Here is a 24,760-nt window from a genome sequence, read left to right as displayed (position 1 = left end):
CTGTTACAGCCTTTGGTGCACCTTTCGAGCACGTCATAGTGGATTGTGTTGGCCCATTACCAAAAGCTAAGTCCGGCAATCAATTTCTCTTGACAGTAATGTGCGTGTCCACCCGTTTTCCTGAGGCCATCCCGCCTAGAGAAATGACTGCACCGGTCGTGAGTAAGGCACTGATTAAGTGTTTTACCACGTTTGGTTTGCCGCGTGTGGTTCAGACCGATCAAGGCACAAACTTCCTGTCAAAAACCTTCAAACAAACGCTACAGACTTTAGGTGTATCACACTCGGTGAGCAGTGCTTACCACCCAGAGTCACAGGGTGCTTTGGAGCGGTGGCACCAAACCCTGAAAGCGATGCTACAGAGGTATTGTGTTGAGACAGGTAGTGATTGGGAAGAGTTTTTGCCGTTTATGTTATTCGCAATTTGTGACGCAAAGCAGGAGTCTCTTGGTTTTAGCCCCTCTGAGTTGGTGTTTGGCCACAATGTGCGGGGGCCGCTGAAGGTGCTGCAGGAGAAGTTCACAGCCAGTTCTTCTCCTAAGACAAAGTGTAGAACCCGTTTACATACTGCTACTTTGCTAAGGAGTCTTTCTCTGCCGCTCAGGACCGAATGAAAGTGTGGTTTGATCGTAAGGCGGTAGCCCGTCAGTTTCAATCGGGTGATAAGGTACCTATAAGTTTGTTATTTATTATATTTGTCTATACAGGCTCCCGTAGAAAGGCGTCGTGGCAATGCAGTAGCGTTACACATTGATCAACCTCCGTGTCGTTTCCTTTTTCCCGGGAAATTTTATTTTGTTTTCCTCCCCTCATCCCCTGGTTAACATCTCGGGAGGTAACAGTCTGCTTTAAAAGATCTTTATTTTCAGAAAGGAGGATTACAGTATAAAAAGAAGGAACACGTTGCATTAGTGAACATATACAATATAAAAGGAGGAAATACAACTTTGCCAGGGGAAGCTCATGTTATTAAAAAGAAAAAGAAAACGAGGACCATACATCTTCAAATCAAATCGTCTTAATTGCCTTTTTGTTGTTGGATCCAGAGATCAAAGTAATATAGTGCACAACTACATGGATAAAAGGGACAAAGTGAGGTTTTTTACCATTGAATTTACATTTGTGAATATGGAATTTTGCCAACAGGATTAATTCATTTATAATGAAATATATATTCTCTTTACTTTGAGTTTTATAAAAACAAAAAAACACATTCTCCCATAATAGGATAAAGTCTTTAAATCTGATCAATGATAAATCTGCTGAATTTAGGCCAAAATAATCAGGGGCCTCATGTATATAAACCGTGCGTACGCACAAAAAGACTGCGTACGCTTGCTTTCACGCACACGATGGCATTTATAAAAATGTACTTGGCGTGGAACTTTGCGAACCGCAGCGCAAACTCTCGAGCTGCCGTGAGAATTATTAAATAAATAATAAGAAAGAAATATTAAGCTCTGAAACTTATCTGAGTGTTTCAAAATATTATTAATGTGTCTACAGTGACAAACATGAATTATTCTGTGACAAACAACAATGATACACCATGCATGTTTGAACATGTGTGGATAAGATCAGAGGACACTGAACTCAACTCAACTCAACTTTATTTGTAGAGCGCTTTAGGCAGCTATTGCTGGGACAAAGTGCTTTAACAATACAATAAATAAAACATGGCACACAAAACATAGGAGGAAAACATAAAAACAATAAAACAATAACAATGTTTAAACAATAAAAAACAAAACTGTAAAACAATAAAAATGTTTAAACAATGAAAAACAATAAAACACTAAAACAAGAGCAGAGTCTCATGCTGAGTTGAACGCAGAAGAATAAAAATAGGTTTTAAGATGAATTTATTTGAGCGTACAACAGTTTCTGGGTTTTGGCGTACGCCAAGATTTAGTAGGAAATCCACACAAGTCTTTGTACATGAGGCCCCTGTTTATGAAAATTGGATAGTTTAACAGGGAGTTTGTCCACATTGCAATTGCAGTTCAAGATAAAGCTCAGACCACCAAAGCGAGAGAATATTATGGGCTGAAATATGTGCCACCAGAAACTGAACTGAAATTTATATTTGAATTTGAATTGCTAAACTTGAATAATTGCATTAAAAACTGAATTTGAATCACACAATTTGAATTATGCATTGAAAAACTGAATCTGAATAATATAGTTTGAAATTGAATTTTTCAAATTCAATACTCGTTTATCTTCAGATTCAGATCTCATCATGAAGAGACTGCATCTGAAACGTGATGACGTTTACGTAGGCAAAAAAGGACAGATGGGATCAAGAATTTGACTAAAAGGGAGTAATGGAAATGAGGGAGAGAGCACAAGTCACAATCGTAGTGAATTTCTTAAGGAATACGGGTCTATTTCACAGAATACAAGGTAGGATAGAATTGGGGAAAATATATAGGGTAAGAGTGTGTGTGCACGAGTGTGATGTTGTGAAGGTGGCCTATCTCTAGTTCACACTCCAGAGCAGAAGGGGGCGGTAATGCACCTATAGATGGCTGCCAACCGCCGTAAAACCAAAAAGAAGAAGAAGAAGTTTAAAAACAACATAAAACACATTCTTACAATGTCGGAGGAAATGGTGAGAATGGATAAAGAAAAATAAAATTTTGATTTTGAACACTGTATGAATTCTCATTATTTGTATTAAATCAATTAATCTTGGTTTGCTAACCAGTAATGTCTGCATGCTGTAACGATTGCGATTGTAACAGAATTTACAGAAAGCAAGATGCAGCATCTTTTTTGTTTTGTTTCTTACCTTAAAACAATTTACCTTATTTATACAGGTTACATCATTTAGACATGGAGTCTCATTTTCAACCAAGAAACTACATGCTCTGTATTTACCTCCACCAAGGAGGTATATGTTTTTGCCGGACTTTGTTTGTTTGTCTGTCTGTCTGTTAGCAACATAGTTGAGTTGGACTGATTTTGGATGAAATTTTCAGGAAATGTCCAAGACCAGGATGTGATTAAGTTTTGAATAACATTTTGGGTGTGATCTGTGGGTGAGGTTAATCTTTAAATAACTCTGAGAAGTGGCACACTGCTTTGCTAATTTGAAAACATGTGACCTCAGTTCTACAATTGTAAAGATAAAAGATTTGATGATGAATAATATATTTCATGTTTAGAAATAAAAAGTTCTGTTGAATCACAGTCCACAGTGTCATTTGATTTGATTCACTTCAGTTAGCCTACATATATTTTAGGACAGGGAATGTCTTGTAGGCAAATGCAATCCTGTTACTTACTACATAATTGTGGATTAAACCTTTTCCCATTTTAAAAATATGAAATAAATAACATTTTAAAATGTTAAATTCTCTTACAGAGCAAAATTTTTACTAATGGAGCAGGCACTGATCTGAGGAGATGTGACTCGCCATATGAGTGTAGAGTATGGTGGTAAGTCCATCTATATTATCAAATATTTTTAGTTGTAATGCTCAAAGGCCTCCATTCAACTCATCCCTTTTAAGTATCAGAAACTCATAATAAGCAAACTAATTCTGGAGCCATTTCATCTATGATGTGTATTGTACTTAATGTGTATAGAATCTTTAGTCGATGTGTATTTTATTTTCACTCTTGTTGTGAATTTATAGTTTGAGAAAAAGTTTCAAGATTCCTGCATTTTGTAGATGCCCCTTATAATAATGATTGTTCTTTGAACCTCTTCATTAAGAAGTAATGTAACAATTTGCCTCAGATAGTTTAAAAAATGTATTGTTTTGTTTGTTTCTTGAAACTTCTGAATCACCTTTCCTGTCTGTCTTTTAGGATACAGTGTCTAAAAATGCCACCTTGGCTTTAAAGCAGACATTATCACTTCACGTCAGTTTTGAACAAGTCTTTGTGAAAAATGACTTTTTTGTCATTTTTGTCTTGAAATCCTGTAAAACCACAAATATTATTACAACTTTGGAATTCACGGTGACTCCAGCATCCATGATGACTCTAGCATCGACTCCGGGAGGACCATGTCCAGCGGACTTACCAAGCATCGATTCATAATATACACTATCTCAACTAATAGTAATTAGTAGCTATGCAATACATAGTAATAATTAGAATAATTGAGCTGTGGTGTTGAAGCTCTAGAATCAGGTTGGACAGAGACGAAGAGCACAAACCAGAGGGAGGGAGCGAAAACAAGGTTATTGTCATGATAATGATGAGATATGAAAGAAATTGGATTGTATTGGACTTTACATTTATATAATGTCTGATATCTGACTGATTTTGACCAATATTTTGGTAAACATAAAAACCTATATCTGATTTGAATAGCTGGCTCTTGTAGTTGTTGTGTTGAAAAACAGTACTGTTGCCAGTAATCATACGACAGCAGCGTCTTTCTTTGGACAACAACCACAAGAGCCAGCTATTCAAATCAGATATATAATATATAAGGTATGAACTTTATACGTTTGTAGTCTTTTCCTGTCTCTCTCGGTGCATCCACCACAGTGTGTGTAATATGTTACAGTGTGTTACGGCCCTAGTGCTTGTTGGGTGCATCTGTGTGGGTGTGTGTTTTACTGTGTGGATGTGGTTGACTCTCCACCCCTTGCACACAGGAGGTTTAGGTCGTGATCAGTGGAGGTGAATAAAAGGAAGGTGAAAAGCCTCAGCTGCCCTCTCTTTGTGAGCTGAGCGGACCTACTCCTGTTTGGTGAGACTGTGACAGTTTGTTACTCCTTTCTGTGGAAAGGAGGGTGGTTTTGCAGGGCTTTGACTGTTGTGTGTTCTCCCCACAATTATTGTGTGTGACTTGGTTCTTTGGTTGCTTTTGTCTAGAAACCAGTGCTTTAAGTTTTGTTAACATTATTAGTATTGTCCTTTAGTTAGTACTTTTAAATAAAATAACCCCTTCTTGTTTGAATCCTTAACTGCCTCTGTTGCTCTTTTTCCCTCCCGGGTCATTATATTTATTTGTTTGTCCCTTCCTCCCCTGAGCCAAAGCCAGGGACGTAACACAGTTTCTTGCACACACTGAAGGACTGAGGTCCTTCAGGTGGAGACATCTTTGAACCTTATTTCAAGGGTCAAAGTCTTCACTCACTCAATAATATCTGATGTGTTCATACAGTATGTGGTGTGACAGATATCACAGTCTGTGTGGTAAAAGTGGTGATACATTATTTAGCAACCAAGAAGAATAATGATGCGAGTCATTCCAACATACTGCCACACAAAACTAATGCTAGGGAGCGATAGGGAGATGTTGATCAAAACTGGCCACAAACCTCAGTAAAGCAGGTTTAAAAAAGTGACACAGTTAATCCAGGACACTAGAAACACATTACTTTTATTGTTCATTTATACAGTACAATATAGCTTGCATCCAGCCTGCAGGTTGTTAAACAGAATCAATTATGTTCAGCTGTATATGATTGAACAGGCGCACACTATAAACTCTCACTTACTGCCTTCACTCAGCAATTAGTTCTTCTGCAGCATTTCCACTCCTACTCCTTGAGGCCACATTATACTTCTCCGACTGCGTAATGCGTTATCCGACTGCGTCACCACGGAGACACCTCGAGCCTTTATACTTCTGCGTCGTGGTGACAGACACGTGCTGCAAGTGTCGACACAGAGGACTCTGCGTAACCTACGCAGAGCACTTTACGCAGAAGTATAAATTGGGCTTTAGTTTGCACTGAAGTCCAGAGATAATCTGCAGATTGTCCGGAGGGGCTGAATGTATTCAGCAGAGGTTCTCCTGGCTGCTTTGAAGTATAATGTCCAAGTGAGCTCATACAGTATGAGAAATAAACAGGAGAAACTCAAGTGAATGGGAGTCTCCTGCTTTGTAAATGATTAAGCCAGACTCTGCCCCTCGTCTGGTCCTCCAGGTTCTCCTGCTGCTATGAACATGTGTCACTGACAACGTCCCGGCAAACTCTGAATAACGTACAGACCCATTTCTCCCAACATTATACAGAGTTCACGTCATCACCAGCACATCACAAGGTAACATTACACAGTAAACTCAGTTCTGATGAAAAACTGTTGGAGTCATCACACACTCTGATCAAACTACCAGCATGCTGGAAATGTGCACCAGGGAGGTGTTTGCTCATTTCTTGAATTATTTCACATGTAGCTAATGCTTATCATGTGCATTTAGTCTGTTATTTCTTGAGGGTAGTAAAATGACTTTGTTTGGTCCAAAAAATATTGAAAAATATTATATATCAGGAACTGATGTTCTCAAAACGAAAATTATGACGTTTAAATGATTTCTTCATTATATGGCAAAAACTAACAAAATATTCACATTTAAGAAGCTGAACAATCTTTTTAAATGTTTTAATTATTGAAAAAAAAATTAAACCAATGAATCGATTATAAAAGCAGTTAATTTAGTAATCAATTAATTGAATGGCTTTGTCATTTTCGCAAAGATCATTTCCTCAGAGTCAACAACAAAAGACACTAATGAAAATAAATATAAGCTCAGTCATAACTGAAGCTGTAGCCATATGTTGTGATATGTATCTTCACATTTTATAAAATTAAACATGTTTTCTGGTTGGACCTTTTGGATTTAATGACATCTTTCTACCCTCAATTTCGTTGTACCTACACAGTACAATACAGTATTCCATCCATTCTTTCAAGATACACAAAGACAATGATGTATCATAGCTACACTCCTTCATGAAAATCAAATTGTACAATTTAACCCCAGTTCATGAGATATTTTCATTTAGAAAATAAAGAAAATTGTGACTGACAATTTCAGCCTCTCTGGTTGTTACATACTGTTGCAGATTCAACTACAGCATCATCATCACCACCACTTTCTTCTCACAAACGGAGGCTCCCAGAGAAGATAAGTAACTTTGTGTCTGCGAGTTCAGACGCAGTGGCATGTTGGTAATAAATAGCTACCTCTTGTTGTTAGCGTTTACTTCAGCATGTAAATGATCCAATGCATTGTCAGTACTCTAGGATGAACACTGCTCAGCAGGAACATTCCTCTCTTTTCCACACCATCACCATATTCTTGTCACTGAGAGCCACCAAGTACTGGAGCTCAGGGTCCATTGCTACACTGTTGATGGAGGGGCCCTCCATTTGGCTGTGATCTGTCCTTAAAGGCATTGGCCACTCGAGTACCTGCAAAACAAAATTAAAAGTGTGAACTGCAGCTATGCAAATTTTTTTTGTATTATCTTTCATGTTATTTTCAGTATTAGTTTATTTACTGACAGCCTAATGGCGCTTTTCCATTATACAGTTCTAGCACGGCTCAGCTCGACTACTCATTTTTTTTGCTACTCAATTAGGGATAGTATTTGGTACCTGGTGCTTTTTTGGTAACTGCTCTGGAGAGGTTCCAAGTAACCTGAACCGAAACTAAAATGTGACATCAATAGACTGCCGGCCACTGATTCGTGAGACAGTGCCATTACTGGAGTCATTACGACACAACAATCAAACCGAACAATACCAAACTGTTGATAATTTAAAAGAATTTGGATCCTGAAAACGTGTCATTCACCAACATTTAGCAATCTTTTTTTAACAGAAAAGTCTTTATGTACTATGCATGCGTGTAGCCAGCAATGGGCCGTTTACTCACTGGCCCACCCAACCAAATATGATAAAAATGTATTTTGTTTGTAGAAAAAATAAATAAAAACTTGCATGTAAAGGAAATACATTTCAGAGTCATAAGCCTACAAGAAGGTTAGCCCGGCCCCAGACGTTTGTTCCCCGGCACAGTTGCTCTCTCCCAGTCACTGTAACGTGCCGGGTTTACCTGTGGATTTATCCCTGCACAGCACTGATGCTGCCCCCACACAGCGACAAAAAACGTCATAAAACCATATCTAATTTTAATAAACACAGACATGCTGCATACCCACAGAAAGTTCACAAACTCAGCTCATATAAACCATTCTTATGTTCACGAAACACAGTTAAAACACCAATGGATCAAACAGCAGGAGCGGAAAAAACCTGTCACCGCGCATACATTGAAAAGCGGCACCAGATCGTCATCGTGATTATGTAAACAAAAAAAACACGTGTCAGCTGGACAACGGAGAATCTACAGATTCCAACGGTACCATTTTTATCACTCTACGACCAAGATTCACGGATCCAGCCTCCAAAATAAGAGCAAAACAACAACTGACTTTCAAGAAATACAAGCAGAAATGTTGTCTTACCTTTGCTGTTTATCAAAACAAGTTATTTCCACCGGAACAAAACCACTTCTAATGAAGAACTACACTTCCCAAAATCAACAATCAATTGGAGAGGTTCGGGAACAAATCCCGGTCTGATTGATCATTACAGAGCGACATTAGATCGTTCTGATTAGAGAAGGGCGAATGTCCGCACAAATGCGCCATATGCATTTATGTCCTTTTGACTCGCTAATGAAGTGATTCACACGCATTTGGAGACCAGGGTCTGATTCTACCGGTTTAGAGGTTTAAAACGAGCTGTCAATCACCCTAATTGACCAAGGTAAGCCAGAGCTATGGCGCTGCGTAACTGAAGACGCTGCAGTTACAGAGTTGTTATTACGCACAGGGAGCATCGATTTACAGCAAGTTTTCGTACTTTTTTTCATTTTTTTCAAAACAAGTTCTTTTTAGATCTGTAGTGACATATAAATAAAATTAAATGGGCTTTAATAATTTGGTACCTAAGAAATCTCAAATGGCACAGATGGGGCCAAACTGAATTCTGTCTGATGTAGGCCTATGTCAAACTGTATGTTAACAACTTTTCTGCTGTTTGGGTTTACTGGCACTTTGTGCAATATGATTAATTGTGTCGTGCAATAGCGCCGATACCAAATATTTTTTTCTGTCTACACTGTTGTATTGTATACAAGCCTTTATATAGCTCTGATGGTAGAGCTTGTGTTATAGGCAGTATTTTTTCCGCCATTGCCTTTGTAATGCATAATATTACAAAGTAAAATAGTCATTGTTTTTCCAGTTTGTCTATGGTTGTCATTTTTAAGTTCTAATTCCTTTTTTGGGCAAAGATGGCCCACCCACTTTTGCACTGGCCCACCCAAAATATTATTTCTGCCTACGCCACTGGTACTATGTAATATGTATAGTCGCTATACGCAGTCACGGAGGAAATACAGTCAGGTCCATAAATATTGGGACATCGACACAATTCTCTTCTTTGAAATTAAACAAACAAGATGTGCTTTAACTGCACACTTTTTACGGGGGCATCCTGGCAGCGGAGAATCCCCAGATTCCAACGGTACCATTTTTATCACGCTACGACCAAAATTCATGGATGCAGCCCCAAAATAAGAGCAAAACAACACCTGACTTTCAAGAAATACAAGCAAAAATGTTGTCTTACTTTTGCTGTTTATCAAAACAAGTTATTTCCACCATAACATAATTCTTCTAATGGAGAACTACACTTCCCAGCACGCGTTGGGAACAAATCCCGGTCTGACTGATCATTCCAGATCATTCCATTAGATTGTTCTGATTAGAGAAGGGTGAATGTCCACACAAATGTGTCATACGTGCCAACTAACAGCACTGTGATTGATGGGTCTGATTTTTTTTTGTTTTATTATTATCTGAAGCAGAGAAAACAATAACACAGCAGTAGTGTTGTGTCGGTCAGGAGTGTTTCGTTCGAACGTACGAATCATTTGAGTGAACGAACTGACTGGGATCACTTCATGAACTGATTCGTTCCTTTCTTAGTTCAGTTGAGCTCAGCAGTGAGCGTGGTGGCCGGGAGAGGAACTGCCGCGTGCTGTGAATCACTCGTCAATCTTCGGCAAAAGACCCCAGCCCTGTGCGCCGAGCGAGGAGGGAGTGACTCGTAAGAAGAACTGTGTCTGCCGTGCTGCTGTGATTCGTTCACAATGTCAGTTCACTGACTCAGTCATGATTCACAGAACGCGGCAGTTCCTCTCCCGGCCACCACGCTCACTGCTGAGCTCAACTGAACTAAGAAAGGAACGAATCAGTTCATGAAGTGAGAGAGCTGGAGAACTGTGGCTGAGGAACTAACTGACACACAGAGAGCTGGTGTACTGTCGCAGAGGACATGAATCTCGTCCGCGCTGTCACTCACTCTATGACCCGCGGTGCGAACGTACTGCACTCAGGGAGGACGTGAGTCACGTAGTAGGGCACTGTGCTCCTGCTTAGCACTGAAGGATTCGGTGAACGAATCTTTTGAACTAATCATTTTAATGAACTGATTCAAGTGATTCAGTACACCCAAATGAACTGCAGATCCCATCACTAATGTAAATGGCTTTGTCAAAATAATAAATTACCTTATAAAGCCACTTTTTTGTTATATATCAATCTTTTTGATCTGCCACAATAGTGTAATAATGAATTTAAATGAAAATACCTCAAGTTCAGGTATTTTCTCAGCATTTTTTAGGTGGGATTAAAAATGAGATTAATTAGATTAAATCATTACAGATTAATTAATTAATCATACAATTTTTTGAATTGCTTGTTGAGTTATCACAATACCAAAATGAGTAACCACAGTACGATACCAGACAAATGATCACAGTTCCGGGTAGTATCACGATACCGCGGCCTTTTTAGGGTTCGAGCACAACTGTGCAAGAAACCTATTGAAACTGAAAGAGTTATTAGGGCCCGAGCACGACTGTGCCAGGGCCGATGGCTCCTGGCACGAAGTGGAACACCAAAACAGGAAGTAGAATGTAACTTTGCCGTACATTGCCCGATCTCCATGCAACATGATATGTGAGTCAAGGGAACTTCCCTGAACATGTTAATGGACACGACTTTGACCCAACAGGAAGTCAGCCATTTTAAACAGGAAGTGCCCTCTCACTTTACCGTACATTGACCGATCTGCACGGAACTTGATATGTGAGGCCAGGGACCTATCCTGAACATGCAAACAATGTCCTCCCAACAGAAAGTGTAACGCACTTAACAGGAAGTAAAACATGACTTTTCCTCCGCAGCCCAACATCCACATGGATGGCGCTGATAACTACAACAGCAAGCAGTGAATGAACGAGAGAAGAGCTTAGGGCGCAAGTGTCGAGGTGGGCACACATCGACTCGCGCGCTTCAAGCTCGAACCCGTTAATACCACTTGCGTTACTAGTTGGATATTGTGCATTCTTATATTATTTTATTCTTATCGCTACTTTATTACTTACTCTGCATTAGAGTGTAATTTTATTTATATTGTATTTTATTTTATTCTATTTTTACTCTTATCTCACGTTTTATTTCTTATTTACTTATATTAGAGTGTAGTTTTTACCATATTGTATTTTATTTTATTATAGTCTTATATTTAGAGTGTTATTTTTTACCATATTGTATTTTATTTTTATCCTATCTTTAGGAATAAAGTCAACTGCTCACTCTCCCAAACCAGAGTCCACAGAGGAAAATCAGTGTTTTCAGCTGAAAATGGCAAAGGTTGATTACTGATGGAGGTTGAAAGTGTGTGCTGTGATGTAAAAGCACAGATTTTCTCTATGGACTTTGGTGTGGGATCGTGAATGATACAAACTTCAGTTTTCAGTCGGAAAATGTGGTCTTATAGTCCCTCGACCATTTGAGAACATCTGTCTTGTAGACTTAAGCAGACATTTTACACAGTGTGGTTAGTGCTGACTGCTTCAGTAACTGATGCAAGTATTTTTCAAAAACTCAAACGATCCCTTTATGTAAGACACCATTTAAAGGAGATGATACCTCAGTGGGTGGTATGGCTTTCCCAGTCTGGAGTTGGGAGATGTGGTATGTCCACAGCCTGCCTTTGTCATCACCACACACTATGTAGTCCTGACCTACAAGTGGAAGAACAAACACGTTAGTTACCGATCATTCACAATCCTGATTGGGACAATTCACTGTGTTTTTCATGACAAGTGTATACAAATAGTTGTGTGACCAGTAGGGCTGTCAGTAGGGCAATGAATATTCTAAATTCGAATATATATTTCCAAAAATAAAAACGAGACTCGATGTGAAAATTAACATTCCACTGTCGAGATAGATCAAATTTTGGGCGAAAAAAGTTAACTTGATATTACTAGAAATCAGGCATCCATTAACCACTTCTTCCCTGACCCTCTTTTTGGAGTCCCTGCTCGAAAATGACATGCCCAAACTAAATAGAGTCAACCTCTGCAGTTACAAGCTCTATGTGGATTGGTATCAAAATGAAGATAACACTTGTGAGATTCCACCAGAGGTGTAAGTTTCACTGTGGATGCCACTGTGTCAAAGTAAATGTACATGGAACACAGCATAACTGAAGGATTTTTTTCTCTCGCCTAAAAAAATATTGCATTTTAAAGCAAATATCACCTTTAAAATATGCAGTAGGAGCTTAAAAACACATGGAGGTCATATAACAACATGTGGACATGAGCTGTGCAAAGTCTGATGCTGCTGAAATTAAGCAGAGTGAAATTACAGAGGTTTTATTAAAGAGATGTCTGGGCGTTCTCACTTTTGGCACAGCTTGGCATAGCTTGGCACCATCTGTGCCATTTGAGATTTCTTAGGTACCAAATTATTAAAAACCATTTTAAAAAAAAAGGACCTATCCTGAACATGCAAACAATGTCCTCCCAACAGAAAGTGTAACGCACTTAACAGAAAGTAAAACATGACTTTTCCTCCACAGCCCAACATTCGCATGGACGGTGCTGATAATAACTACAACAGCAAACAGTGAATGAACGAGAGCAAGCTCAGGGCGCACGTGTCGAGGTGGGCGCACATCGAGTCGCACGATTCAAGCTCGAACCCGTTAATACCGCTTGCGGTCCTAGTTATTATTATTTTTCCCACGAGGAATGCGCATTTTTGAAGGCCTGAACATATTCCCAAACCTCACAAATTGTGCTATCACAAGACAACATTAATTAAATGTTATTCATGTAGGCTATCATAAGAATATTATGTAGTGGAGTGGAAGTTTAATAGACAGTTTTGCTCTAATAAATTAATATATATTTTATCTTTTTTAATTCTCACTCTTTCTCTTTGTCTCTCTTTCTCTTAATCCTCATTACAGATTGATGGATCCAAGAAGCGGGTGAAAAGTACAGTATGGCAGTATTTCACACAGCCAACCCCAGAAAAGGCAGTGTGTAATACCTGCAAAGACATTAGTGATTATGTGATTATGTGTTATAATATATGTTATTTTTACAAAAAGTTAAGGCCATTTTTTCAGTGTAAACAAACAGTATACTGTATTCATTCTAATCCCAGGTGTGTTTCTCAAAATTTTGACACAAAATGTTCATTTTTACTGCAAATAAATATTTGTTCTACATATTGGCTATCGGTTTCACTTGGTTATTAATAAACAATATCGGCCCTGAAAAATCGGTCGATCCCTACTCAAAACGCTTCCTATAGCTTCCAATTAGAGTCTAAATTCTGGTGGAAGGTATTTTGGACTATTCTTCTTTACAATACATCTCCAGTCCAGTCAGGTTTGATGGTTTCCGAGCATGGCCAGCCCGCTTTATATCACACCACAGAGATGGCCATTCCAGAATGTTGCATTTGTTCCTCTACATGAATGCCTTATTAGACTTTGAGCAGTGTTTAGGGTTGTTGTCTTGTTGAAAGATCCAGCCCCGGCACAACTTCAACTTTGTCACTGATTCCTGGACATTGTTCTCCAGAATCTGCTGATATTGCAGACTTTCTGTAAATCATAATAAACTTTATTTCACTTCTTTAATATCACTGTTTGTCTCCTATATATGGAAGCAAATTTGTGCCATTATCCAAATTAAAATGCATTAACAGAAATGCTTTTTCATTTTCAAAATGGAGCTGCATTTTGTGACTCATAAATAAAATGAATAATCAATATTTCAAAATGCATTTTAATTTTCAAATTCAAGACTGCTCATTCCGTGACTTAATTAAAATGATAAAGAAAATGACATTTAAGATTTCATTTTCAAAACATCCTCCAGCAAAAAGGTAACAAAATCCAATTTGAAATGTCAAATTTGAAAATTAAAATGCATTAACAGAAATGCTTTTTCATTTTTTTAAAATGCAGCTGCATTTTTTGACTCATAAATAAAATTAATAATCAATATTCCAAACTACATTTTAATTTTCAACAACTAGACTGCTTATTCTGTGCCTTAATTAAAAGACAAAGCAAACAGAGAAATGCTTTTTCGTTTTCATGTTCGCCCTGCAAAAAGTTTCATAATTCAAATGAGTTCGCAATACAGATGGGCGCAGGATAGTGACGTCACTGGCCACTCCCCTTGGTCTGGCTCTTCTACACACCCACACAAACAAGTCGAGGACCATAGCGGACCAGACTTCTCTGTTGATGTTGAGATGTCAGACATTTCCCAGGTAATTGTCGGAGATTAACCCATGTTTTTAGGATTGTTAAAGTACTTTTAACCGATCTACAGTTCGGCAATATTGTTTGGCTCGATCCTTGTATCGGAGTTCTCAGGAGCGCAGACTCCATGTGACACAAACACACACAGCTGCACCGTCTATGCAGCCGGTCACAATCAGCGGTGCTGTCCCTAAACACACCAGACTCCTTATTGAGATTTTAGACTTTTTTCCCCCGGTAATTGTTGGAGATTAACCCACGTTTTTGGGATTGTTACGTTAGTTTTAACTGATATACAGTTTTTTTTCCTGTGATGGCACTCTGGTCAATCAGTCAGTCGGCAGTCTCAGACTGGCGATATCACGCATAGTACCGACTCATTACCATAGATATACAGGGTTTCCCCCAGTGCATTATAAACCTGCTCCCCCGCCAGACTTAGCGTTGCTTGTTTATTTATTTAAAATAGATTACCATGAATTTTTCTATATTGGGGAACAAGAGCGCATACGCCCCCATGTAATCAGCGCACGCTTGTCTAGGTGCCGATTGAAACCCAAGTCACACTATCAAGTGCGTCATTATTACAGTTATATTGTTCTTGTCAATAAAGATATTATATTTAGGGATACACTGATAATTCGGCGGTCGAAACTCAGCTACAACACGGCGGGACAGCACCTGTTAAATGCTGGAAAGTATCTGTGCAAAAGCGAAACTTGGCTGTATACGGAGCATATTATGAACTCTCCGCGACATTCACTTCACACCAGAGAACAGTCTCTCTCTTTGAGCAGTTAACTAAAGAGATCAGCTCATCTGATGCATCCGTTATTCCCTTAATTACAGCGTTAAAGCGTCTTCTTTCACAAAGACCACGGAGTGAAAAACGATGAAAAGTGCGCTCTGCTCTTAAGAGTCTGTCACCGCGTTTTACTCAGATCTGCTCAGATCACCTGCACTTCGTCGCGACTGTGCTCCATCCTCGTCATATAGATCATTATTTTTATGTGGGGATAAAACATGTAGAGAAAGTATCCAGTCTGCTTTCTGCTTTATCCAGTTATGAAATAACCGCTTTCATGTTTTACTCGTTTTGCACTGGGCCGACTTGCGCGCTCTTTGGTCGTTGGGGGCCACATATACTGTAGTGTAGGGCTGAACAATTCATCGAAATTTACCTAAATATCAATACATCTTACTGCAATACTGCAACTCTACTGCTATCCCCCAACTCTACTGCTATCCTGGTCCACTCCCTGGTAACATCCCGCCTGGACTATTGTAACTTCCTTCTTATTGGTCTTCCCCACAAGTCCATTTATAAACTCCAATTGGCTCAGAACTCTGCTGCCCGGATCATCACCAGGATCCCTTCTATCAATCACATCACTCCTGTTCTGCAACAGCTTCACTGGCTTCCAGTTAAATTCCGCATCGATTTCAAAATTCTGCTTCTCACCTTCAAGGCCATCCACAACCTCTCTCCCCCATACCTCTCTGACCTCCTTCAGACCAACACCCCTTCTCGGTCACTAAGATCTGGCTCATCTATCAGCCTCATTGTGCCTCCTGCCCGTCTGACCACCATGGGGGCCAGAGCGTTCAGCCGATCTGCCCCCCGCCTCTGGAACTCCCTCCCCCCCGGCATCAGGAACATTGTTTCATTTGCCATCTTCAAATCCCACCTGAAAACCCACCTTTTTAAACAGGCCTACTCCGTCTGACTCTTTAACCCTCTACCCGTTGCTCTTACCTTTTTTTTTTTTTGTTTTGTTTTTGTTTTGTTTTTGTACGGCGACCTTGAGTGTCTTGAAAGGCGCCTTAAATATAATGCATTATTATTATTATTATTATTATTATTAATTTCAAGACGCAATAATTGTTTAAGCCAAAATGTGTGTCAAAATATAATTTTGTATTAACTACTATTATAGATTATATTATTATTACACATCTTATTCTACAGACTGACCCACCCTGTCAGACACAAACTAATCCTAGTCTTTTCTGTTACAGGCTAAACCTGGTGTGTGTGACTTGTGTGTGTGTGTGAGGAGCTGTGTATGTGTGAGTGCTGTAGGAGGTAAGGGACATTAGTATACTGTGTGTTGCGTGTGACATCAGAGAGGTGCGTCGGTGAAGCAGGAAGTAATGTGTTCCGTGTGTTTACATTAGCGAGCATATCGTTGTTATTTACTGCGGGCAGAGAGTCACTCACACACAGACACACAAGTGCTGTGAGCACCGAGCAGCGCACACACAAAGTCACAGACACACGCGCATAAACTGAGTCCTAAAACACTGTCTACGTGTGGACAGAACCTATATCATTGATTTAATTATTAACAACGGCCAGAAGCATATACAGGCTAACGTAAACCCTGGCTTGGAGGAGTGAGATTTTCATTGTTTTTATGCCGCTGTCATAACTGTTGTCCTAAGCGAGCAGACGCTTTAAAGCTGTGACAGCTGGGATTACTCCGGCTGCAGGAGATTGCGGAGCTGATTTTCTGAACCTCTTCTTCATGGTTGCCTCCGGTACCGAGGGCAAAAGCGTCATAAAACCATATCTAACTTTAACAAACACAGACACATGCTGCATAGCCATAGAAAGGTCAGGAACTCCGCTAAAAGCTCGCATACACCATTCTGTTCACGAAACAGTTAAAACACCGATGGATCAAACCAGCAGGAGCGAAAAAAAATGTTAGAGCGCACACATTGATCAGCGTGACTATGGAAACAAAAAAGCATGTGTCGGCTGGACAGCGGAGAGAATACACAGATTCCAGCGGTACCACTTTTATCACTCGACGACCAAGATTCACCGATTCCTGTCCCAAGATGAGAGCAAAAGAACAACTCACTTTCAAGAAATACAACCAGAAATGTTGTCTTACCTTTGCTGTTTATCAAAACAGTTAACTTATCAAAAGTTATTTCCACCAGAACAAAACCGCTTCTAATGAAGAACTACACTTCCCAGCATGCTTTGGGGACAAATCCCGGTTTGATTCATCATTACAGAGTGACATTAGATCATTCTGATTAGAGAAGAGCGAATGTCCGCACAAATGCATCATACACATTTATGTCCTTTTGACTCGCTAATTAAGTGATTCACACGCATTTGGAGACCTGAGCCCGATTCTATGGATTTAGATGTTTATAACGACCCACATTGACCAAGGTAAGCCAGAGCTGAAAAGCCAAAATGTGCCAACCAGAGAACGCCTAGACATCTCTTTACTAAAACATGTCATTTTACTCTGCTTCACTTCAGCAGCATCAGATTTTGCACAGCTCATGTCCATTTGTTGTTACACCCCATGTGTTTTTAAGCTCCTACTGCATATTTGCTTTAAAATGGAATTTATTTTCGGCGAGTGAAAAAAAATCCTTCATTTATGCTGTGTTCCATGTGCATTTACTCTGCCACAGTGGCATCTACAGTGAAACACACACCCCTGGTTTATTTTGATACCAAGAGAATCCACATGTAACTGCAGAGATTTTCTCTATTTAGTTTGGGCATGTCATTTGCGAGCAGGGACTCCAAAAAGAGGGTCAGGTAAGAAGAGGCTAACTTCTGGTCAATAATGCTCGCTTGCTGGCTGGCAGTAGACTGTTAGATGGATTTCCCGAAGTTAGTGAATGAAAACTGAAGCTCCAACTTCAGCTGTTTTCACTATTGGAACTGGGCAAACTGGGTAGAAAGATGGATAGAAATTGTACAAAAGATCATCCCTCTGTGCAGGTTTCTTTCATTGTTTATAATTGCCGCACATGTGAATTCCAGGGATTAAAATCAACACCGTCCCGTCGTCCCGGGGACGTAATTAATTGTCATAGGGACGATCAATATTCTCTCTCGGGACGACCACGGGACGAAAGAGAATTTTGACTGACTAAATTTTTCTGTTTAAGTTTTCAACACTTTCTGTGAACCAGAACGGGTTCGCGGTTGGTGGGAAATACTTATGTGAAAAGGTAAATGGCTGCGCGCTCATGTTTGTGTTGTTCAGTGAGACGCAGAGACTGCTCCTCTCTCACTGTGCGCCGCTCGAGCCGCAGCGCGGCTGTCTGCTTTGCGCGCCCGCACTGCATGTAAAACATTTCATTAATGTTGACATGTTTGTTTCAATCACTGAATGAAGCCCCGCCAGGCTTAGCGTTGCTTGTTTATTTATTTAAAATAGATTTTTTTATACACCACGGTTTTTTTCTATACCAGGGAACAAGAGTGCATGCGCCCCCATGTAATCAGCGCAGCGCACGCATGTCCAGGTGCCAATTGAAACCCAAGTCACACTATCAAGTGCGTCATTATTACGGTTACATCGTTCTTGTCAATACAGATGTTATATTTAGGGATGCACCGATAATTCGGCGGTCGAAACAGAGCGAGTTCACTGTGGAACAACACCTGTTAAACGATGGAAAGTCTCTAAACCAGTAAGCGCAGAGAGAGAGCGAGCGAGAGAGATCTGCGCTCTTGGTCATTAGTTAATTTACTTATTTTTGTGTAGGTAATATGTTGTGAAATATGTTTAAACTTAAATAAACTACATCTACAAGTAGTTATGTCTGGTTGTATTAGTTCGTCCTGTTATTGACGTCATGCTGTCATCACCTGACAGTCTGGCTGATTTAAAGCCCCCAGATGCAGCAGATGCAGCGCACACCAGATGCTAGCGTCATTGATATCATGCGCAAATACAGATATTCGAATATTTGTGTTTTTTCAAAAGTCATTTTTGAGTAATTTTGACAGCCCTAAACAGCCTCATGCAAATCTCAATGCATGGCCCTTCTCATGACGACTACAACCCACTAAATGCAGTCACTAAATGGTGGAGTAGTGGCATTAGGTCCGGTAGACCACAGTTCTGTGACTGAGTGTGTTGGTTGTCATCTACAACACAACAAATCTAGTCTGGAAATAAATATATTATTTATTATCAACACAATGTATTGTGTTTTTATTATATTATAAGTAAGTAACAACTCAAAATGTAAAAAAAGATTTTCGGGACGATTCAGGACGATTCGGGACGGTTCAAAATGTTTTTCGGGACGTTTCCGGGACGGTTGTGAAAAAAGTTAGTATTAATCCCTGGTGAATTCAAACAAACAAACAAATAAAAACAACTTTCAGTGAGGTTATTGTGCTAATACTTTAATTACGTTTCCTCCTTATTAAGGTTTGCATAGAACATATTCAGAGTTTACAGTATAATCTCCTGTCACAGAGCTCTGTATTTTTTATTTTGATAAAAACTTGACTTTGATTATGACCCAAGGAATAAAGGGTTATGTTTTTGGTGTTATGCATATGGAAACGCAGCAGCCTTGGTGGGAGTCTGTGCTACGTGTGCTTTCACCAGTTAAATAACGAACACCAATTGATGAAAGTGGCTCTGCAGCTATGATGATGTGGACTTACCAGGACATGTGTTAAGAGCCAGGTATGGAATCTCAGTGTTGGCCCACTGCAGCTCAGCAAGAACCACAGCAAACACTGTCCTGCTCTTCTTGTCAGGCCGCTGAGCCTTGGTCCTGCTCCAGCTCCACAGGTAAATTGAACCATGCAAGTAGTTCTTGGAGGCTGCAGCAGCATAAAGAAAAACAAGACAAGTGCCTTAATAAAAAAGGAACTGCTGGGCACAAACGTAAGAATGTGTAAGAATGATTGTTGTTGTGAAACACTGGGAGAAACTCTCTTACCCACTATATCATCAGAAAGAAAACTCAGGCCATCTACAGTGTGGTAATGAAGGTCTTTGTCTTCCCTCTTATATATGGGGAAGGTTATCTCCATCTCATTGGACCTGCTGATAAAACAAAATACATGCTATCAGATTATATAAATTCTTCTGAGTAAGCAGTGCTGAGGAGCACTGACTCAATGGCTGACTAGCCTTTTCTGATTAATGATATATACACTACCATTCAAAAGTTTGGGGTCACCTAGGGATGCAACGATGCATCGTGACACGATTAAAAATTGGTACAAATGCGTGACGATTCGCACCAGTTGACAGAAAAATGTATCACGATTACAAGAGAAGTAGGATATGTTCTTTTTCTTCTTTCTTTCTAGAAATAGCTTACATTATCTTAAAAAAAGTCACTGGTTGGTGACTTACGTCACTACGTAGGTACGGGGCACAGAACGAGGGAAGACATGGCGACAGTAGGCAACAACTTTGAGATAGAGGATGCACCGAGCTGTTTAAAATCACCTGTGTGGCGGCATTTTGGATTCCCTATATAGACAAATACAACTGGTGAGAAATGGACAGACAAAACCAAAACAGCATGTAAATATTGCAAGAGACTGCTAACATATAGCGGCAACATGAGCAACATGCATATTAGCCGCCACCACAGTGAGAAGCAAAGTAACGTTACGCCACCTCATGAGCTGCCCAACTACAAATATGTCATATCTTTATACACACAGCACATCTTTAGACCCTAACTCAGAGGCCACTAACAGGCGGGCCGCGGTCCGAGTCCGGACCCAGACGCTGTCCTGTACGGGCCTGGACCTACATTTTAAATGTTGACGAGGTGCTTCTATTTTGACCGGCGCAGCTTCTCTAGACTTTACGGACTTGAGACTTGAGTGAATCCGGAAATCTACTGACCAATTGCATTCGACTTAAGCCATCCCACGTGACGCCACTAAAAGCCAATCAAATCTGTGCATCCCGCTAAACATTGCGACCCTGAATACGGACAGATGAAGGCAGTGAGGAGCGAGTGACAGACAGGGAGACGAGTGAGCAATACATCGAGAGAAGACGGAGAGAAAAGAGTGTTTACAGCGAGAGAAGACACAGAGAAAAGTGCGTTTACAGCAAGAGAAGACACAGACGAGTGAGCGATACAGGTAGAGAAGAGAGTGCCAGAGAAAAATAACTAACATGGCGCTGTCTAAGAAGAGAAAAGTGGACAGCGAAAATAGAGCTTTCAACCCAGAATGGACAGACTCATTCATGTTCATTCTTCCCCCTGGAAACACAAACCCAGTATGTCTCATATGTTCAGAGACAGTGGCACTTGTAAAAAGTGGCAACGTGAAACGCCACTATGAGACCAAACACAAAATTTTTGATCAAACACACCCACTCAAATCTGAACTTAGGTCACATAAAATAAGCACTCTCAGAGCATCTTTTCCTTTAAGAGAGAAGAAAATAATACATATGTTCACTGTTACATCTATATAATTGTATAAAAGTCGAAATGTTTTTTAATTGTTCCTTCTGTATTTGATCTGACAGTCAGTTGTTGATTACATGCAGACTACTAGGGTACTTCGGTATATATTCCACTACTAAATATTAACACAAGTTAGACAATATGATGTTCTGGACCTTTGCTTGAGGAAATTTTCTCAAAGTGGACCGATTAGAATTTTAGTTGATGATCCAGCTCTAAATGGCCGATTTCTCACCTCAAATTATCTTAAAACTGCGTTCCGTGACACAGAAAAGCGAGAAAAGGCCACTGTTATTCCGCTTCCACAGTCTTTCTATCTTGGACGCCATTGCTCACTGTAGCCAATGATGTTGAACAATCATTGTTTTCAGGTAATTTGAGAGTTGTTTTGAGGCTTCCATGTTTGTCTTTCATAGTAAGTCCCCCCCCAGGCTACTAAACTTTTCAGATTTAGCGACAAAGTCGCCACTTTGGCAACACTGCTCTGTCAGAGATGCGCGCGACTTGCAAGCTGTGACAGCGATCGTGAGGCGCGCGACAGATGACAGAGGCTCGGCCAATTGTTTTATTGGGTCCAAATAATTTAATTGGTCATACTTTTATTATAATAATATGATAATTAAATAATTATGAGTTTCAAAACCTGGTGGGTTTATCTTACGTTTTAGAGTCCCATATGCTTATTAGGAGCAATTTAAGATTACAAAAGAAAAGTGTAAAAATGCAAGAAAAGCTTTAATGTATTGACGCGTGTCATAGCTTAGCCCGACAGCTTTCATTAGCCCAAATAGCTGGACAGTAGGGCTGGGCGATATATCGATATTTACGATATATCGCTATATTTTTTAAATGCGATATGGAATTAGACCCGATCGCGTATATCGATATAGTTCAAATTAGCGCTGTGATCCTTGCTCCAGACAAGCCGCTGACCGGAGCTCTCTGCACTGCTCCTCCCGCCCCTCTTTCATGCACAGAGAGGGGAGGGGAAGGTACAGACACTCCGCTTCACATGGAGAAAGCAGCAGCGTCTGCGGAGCGTGTGGAGGAGGGCGTCTGGGTTAGTAAAAGAAAAAGCAGTGGCTCAATCATTTCTAGATGGTTTGGATACAAATCATCGGACGAGCAACAAAACCACGCTATATGTAGGGAGTGCCATAAGCACGTTGCAGCCAGTGATGGAAGCAATACGAATCTTTTTCACCACTTAAAAACGTGGCACAAAGTGCAATATATGCAGAGTGTGTGAAACTGTGCGCTGCAGAAGCCACAGGCGCAAGCCCTCCACAACCCGACAAAACTCCAGACAAGTGGTGTGCATTAACAAAAGCGGTGTCCTTTCACATTGCCAAAGACATGTTAATGAAAAGCTAATGAAAACGATGGACCCGAGATATGAGCTTCCCAGTCGCAACTATTGTGCACGAGAAGCACTGCTGCAAATGTGACGTCAGACAGTCTTGCAAACCGGCTCGCTAACGTCACCCATTTAGCGTCGACCAGCGATATGTGGTCAAGCAGCACATGTGACAGCACTACTGTTTATCAAAGTAAAATAAAAGAGGGGGAAATGTTTATTGAGTTGCTGCTCTGTTTCTTGTGCAACTGGTTCAGACTGTTCAGATAAGTTAACAAAAAAGAAAAGGTAATCTGAAGCTGATGTTTAAAAATGTTTTTCTTAAAATTAGCAAAATATATCGAGATATGAATTTTGGTCCATATCGCCCAGCCCTACTGGACAGTAGAAGATTTTTTAATTCATTTACGTAGGACGTATATCGCAGCACTTCACGGTTTCCAAGGGGCCAAGTTTCAGGGGAGCTCCACCCCATGTCAAATTGTGTGGATAGGTGCACACTGCATAGGTCTCACTTTGGTGATAGTCAAGCAAGGAATACACTATCAGTCACCCAATACACTCTGGATTTCCATGGTTTAGTAATCTCATCTCATCTGTAAGTCTAATTAGCCTACCTATCTTGTGGAGTGGTTCGATGTTCGAATAATATTCAAATAGTTCCCAGCAAATATAAATGTTAAATGTGTATATGTGCTGGATGGTGTGCGTACCTTATGAAAAGTATGTGTTTTATGGAGTTGCCGACGTTGGTATGCTAATTGGAGATTTAGTGTTTGACGTTGTAGTGATCTTGGCATGCTTATCGAAGATTTAGCTCTAGATGTAGTGGTCTTAGCATGCTAATACATACTTCCTACGGGCACTGCACTAGTTCCATTAAAAACAAGACATTTTAGAAGAATAGTCGTTTCCACATTAACAAAGTATAGAGTGTATTTCTGATTATATAATGTTATATTCATTGCAAAAAAATCTAAATTTATATGGCAAAAAAGTGCCCTAGGATTCGACTTAAAACCTTACAGTTGCCTAAACCAAACGGAGTTTGCCCACTAGAGAACCTTCAAGACCTACCTTTCCTGGATGTTCCCATAAAGGGAACAACAACAACAACTTTTGGATTACCGAAGCAAATTTCATCACTAATAAGAATTGGATCTATGAAGGGCTTTATTCCCAACATATTAGATGTTAGTTTTAAGAGATGGTCAAATCATGGCCTGGCCAACCTGCACCAGCTGTTCAGCTGTAACAATCTCAAGACATTTGAACACTTGGTTTTGGTCTCCCCGGGACAGATTTCTTTCGATACTTGCAGCTAAGAACCTTCCTGACAACACACAAGGAATGGGTGAAACTTAACAAACTAACCCCTATGGAATAGTTTCTAGTAAAAATTCAAACAGGAAATGGAGAAAAGAAGGTGATTAGTGAGATGTATCACACATTTTCGTCCATGCATTTGTATAATTCTTTTCAGATCAAACAAAGGTGGGAGACGGAAATGAACATGGTTATATTACAAGACACCTGGGAGGAGGTTTGCACTGAGGCGCACCTGGTCACAAACTCAAATACATGTAGGGAATTTAAATGGAAAATAGTCACTAGATTTTTCAGAAGACCTGAAATAGTGTCCAAAATGGGCCCAACACATTCTCGCTCTTGCTGGAGGAATTGTGGAGCACACGGAGTGAATCATGGATGTATAATATGAACTGCATAGAGCACCGCCCCCTCTGCCTTGAACAC

At 40.0% G+C, this 24,760-nt stretch overlaps 1 protein-coding gene across 1 annotated transcript in view; it reads right to left on the bottom strand.

The window, feature by feature from the left end:
- Positions 1-7,014: 7,014 nt before the first annotated feature.
- The window catches only part of lrwd1 (leucine-rich repeats and WD repeat domain containing 1), a gene marked incomplete at both ends in the record, with an annotated part of 47,889 nt that continues 30,143 nt past the window's right edge, over positions 7,015-24,760 (bottom strand). Inside the window, 4 exons of the mRNA XM_083909299.1 lie at positions 7,015-7,170; positions 11,769-11,863; positions 19,865-20,026; positions 20,146-20,249. Of these exons, the coding sequence (XP_083765425.1) occupies positions 7,015-7,170; positions 11,769-11,863; positions 19,865-20,026; positions 20,146-20,249 (517 nt within the window). The remainder of the gene's footprint in view (positions 7,171-11,768; positions 11,864-19,864; positions 20,027-20,145; positions 20,250-24,760) is intronic.

The sequence above is a fragment of the Microchirus variegatus genome (assembly GCF_963457635.1).
Source record: "Microchirus variegatus genome assembly, chromosome: 23".
In the NCBI taxonomy this organism is placed as follows: Eukaryota; Metazoa; Chordata; class Actinopteri; order Pleuronectiformes; family Soleidae; genus Microchirus; species Microchirus variegatus.
This window is presented reverse-complemented; position numbering and strand designations above follow the sequence as displayed.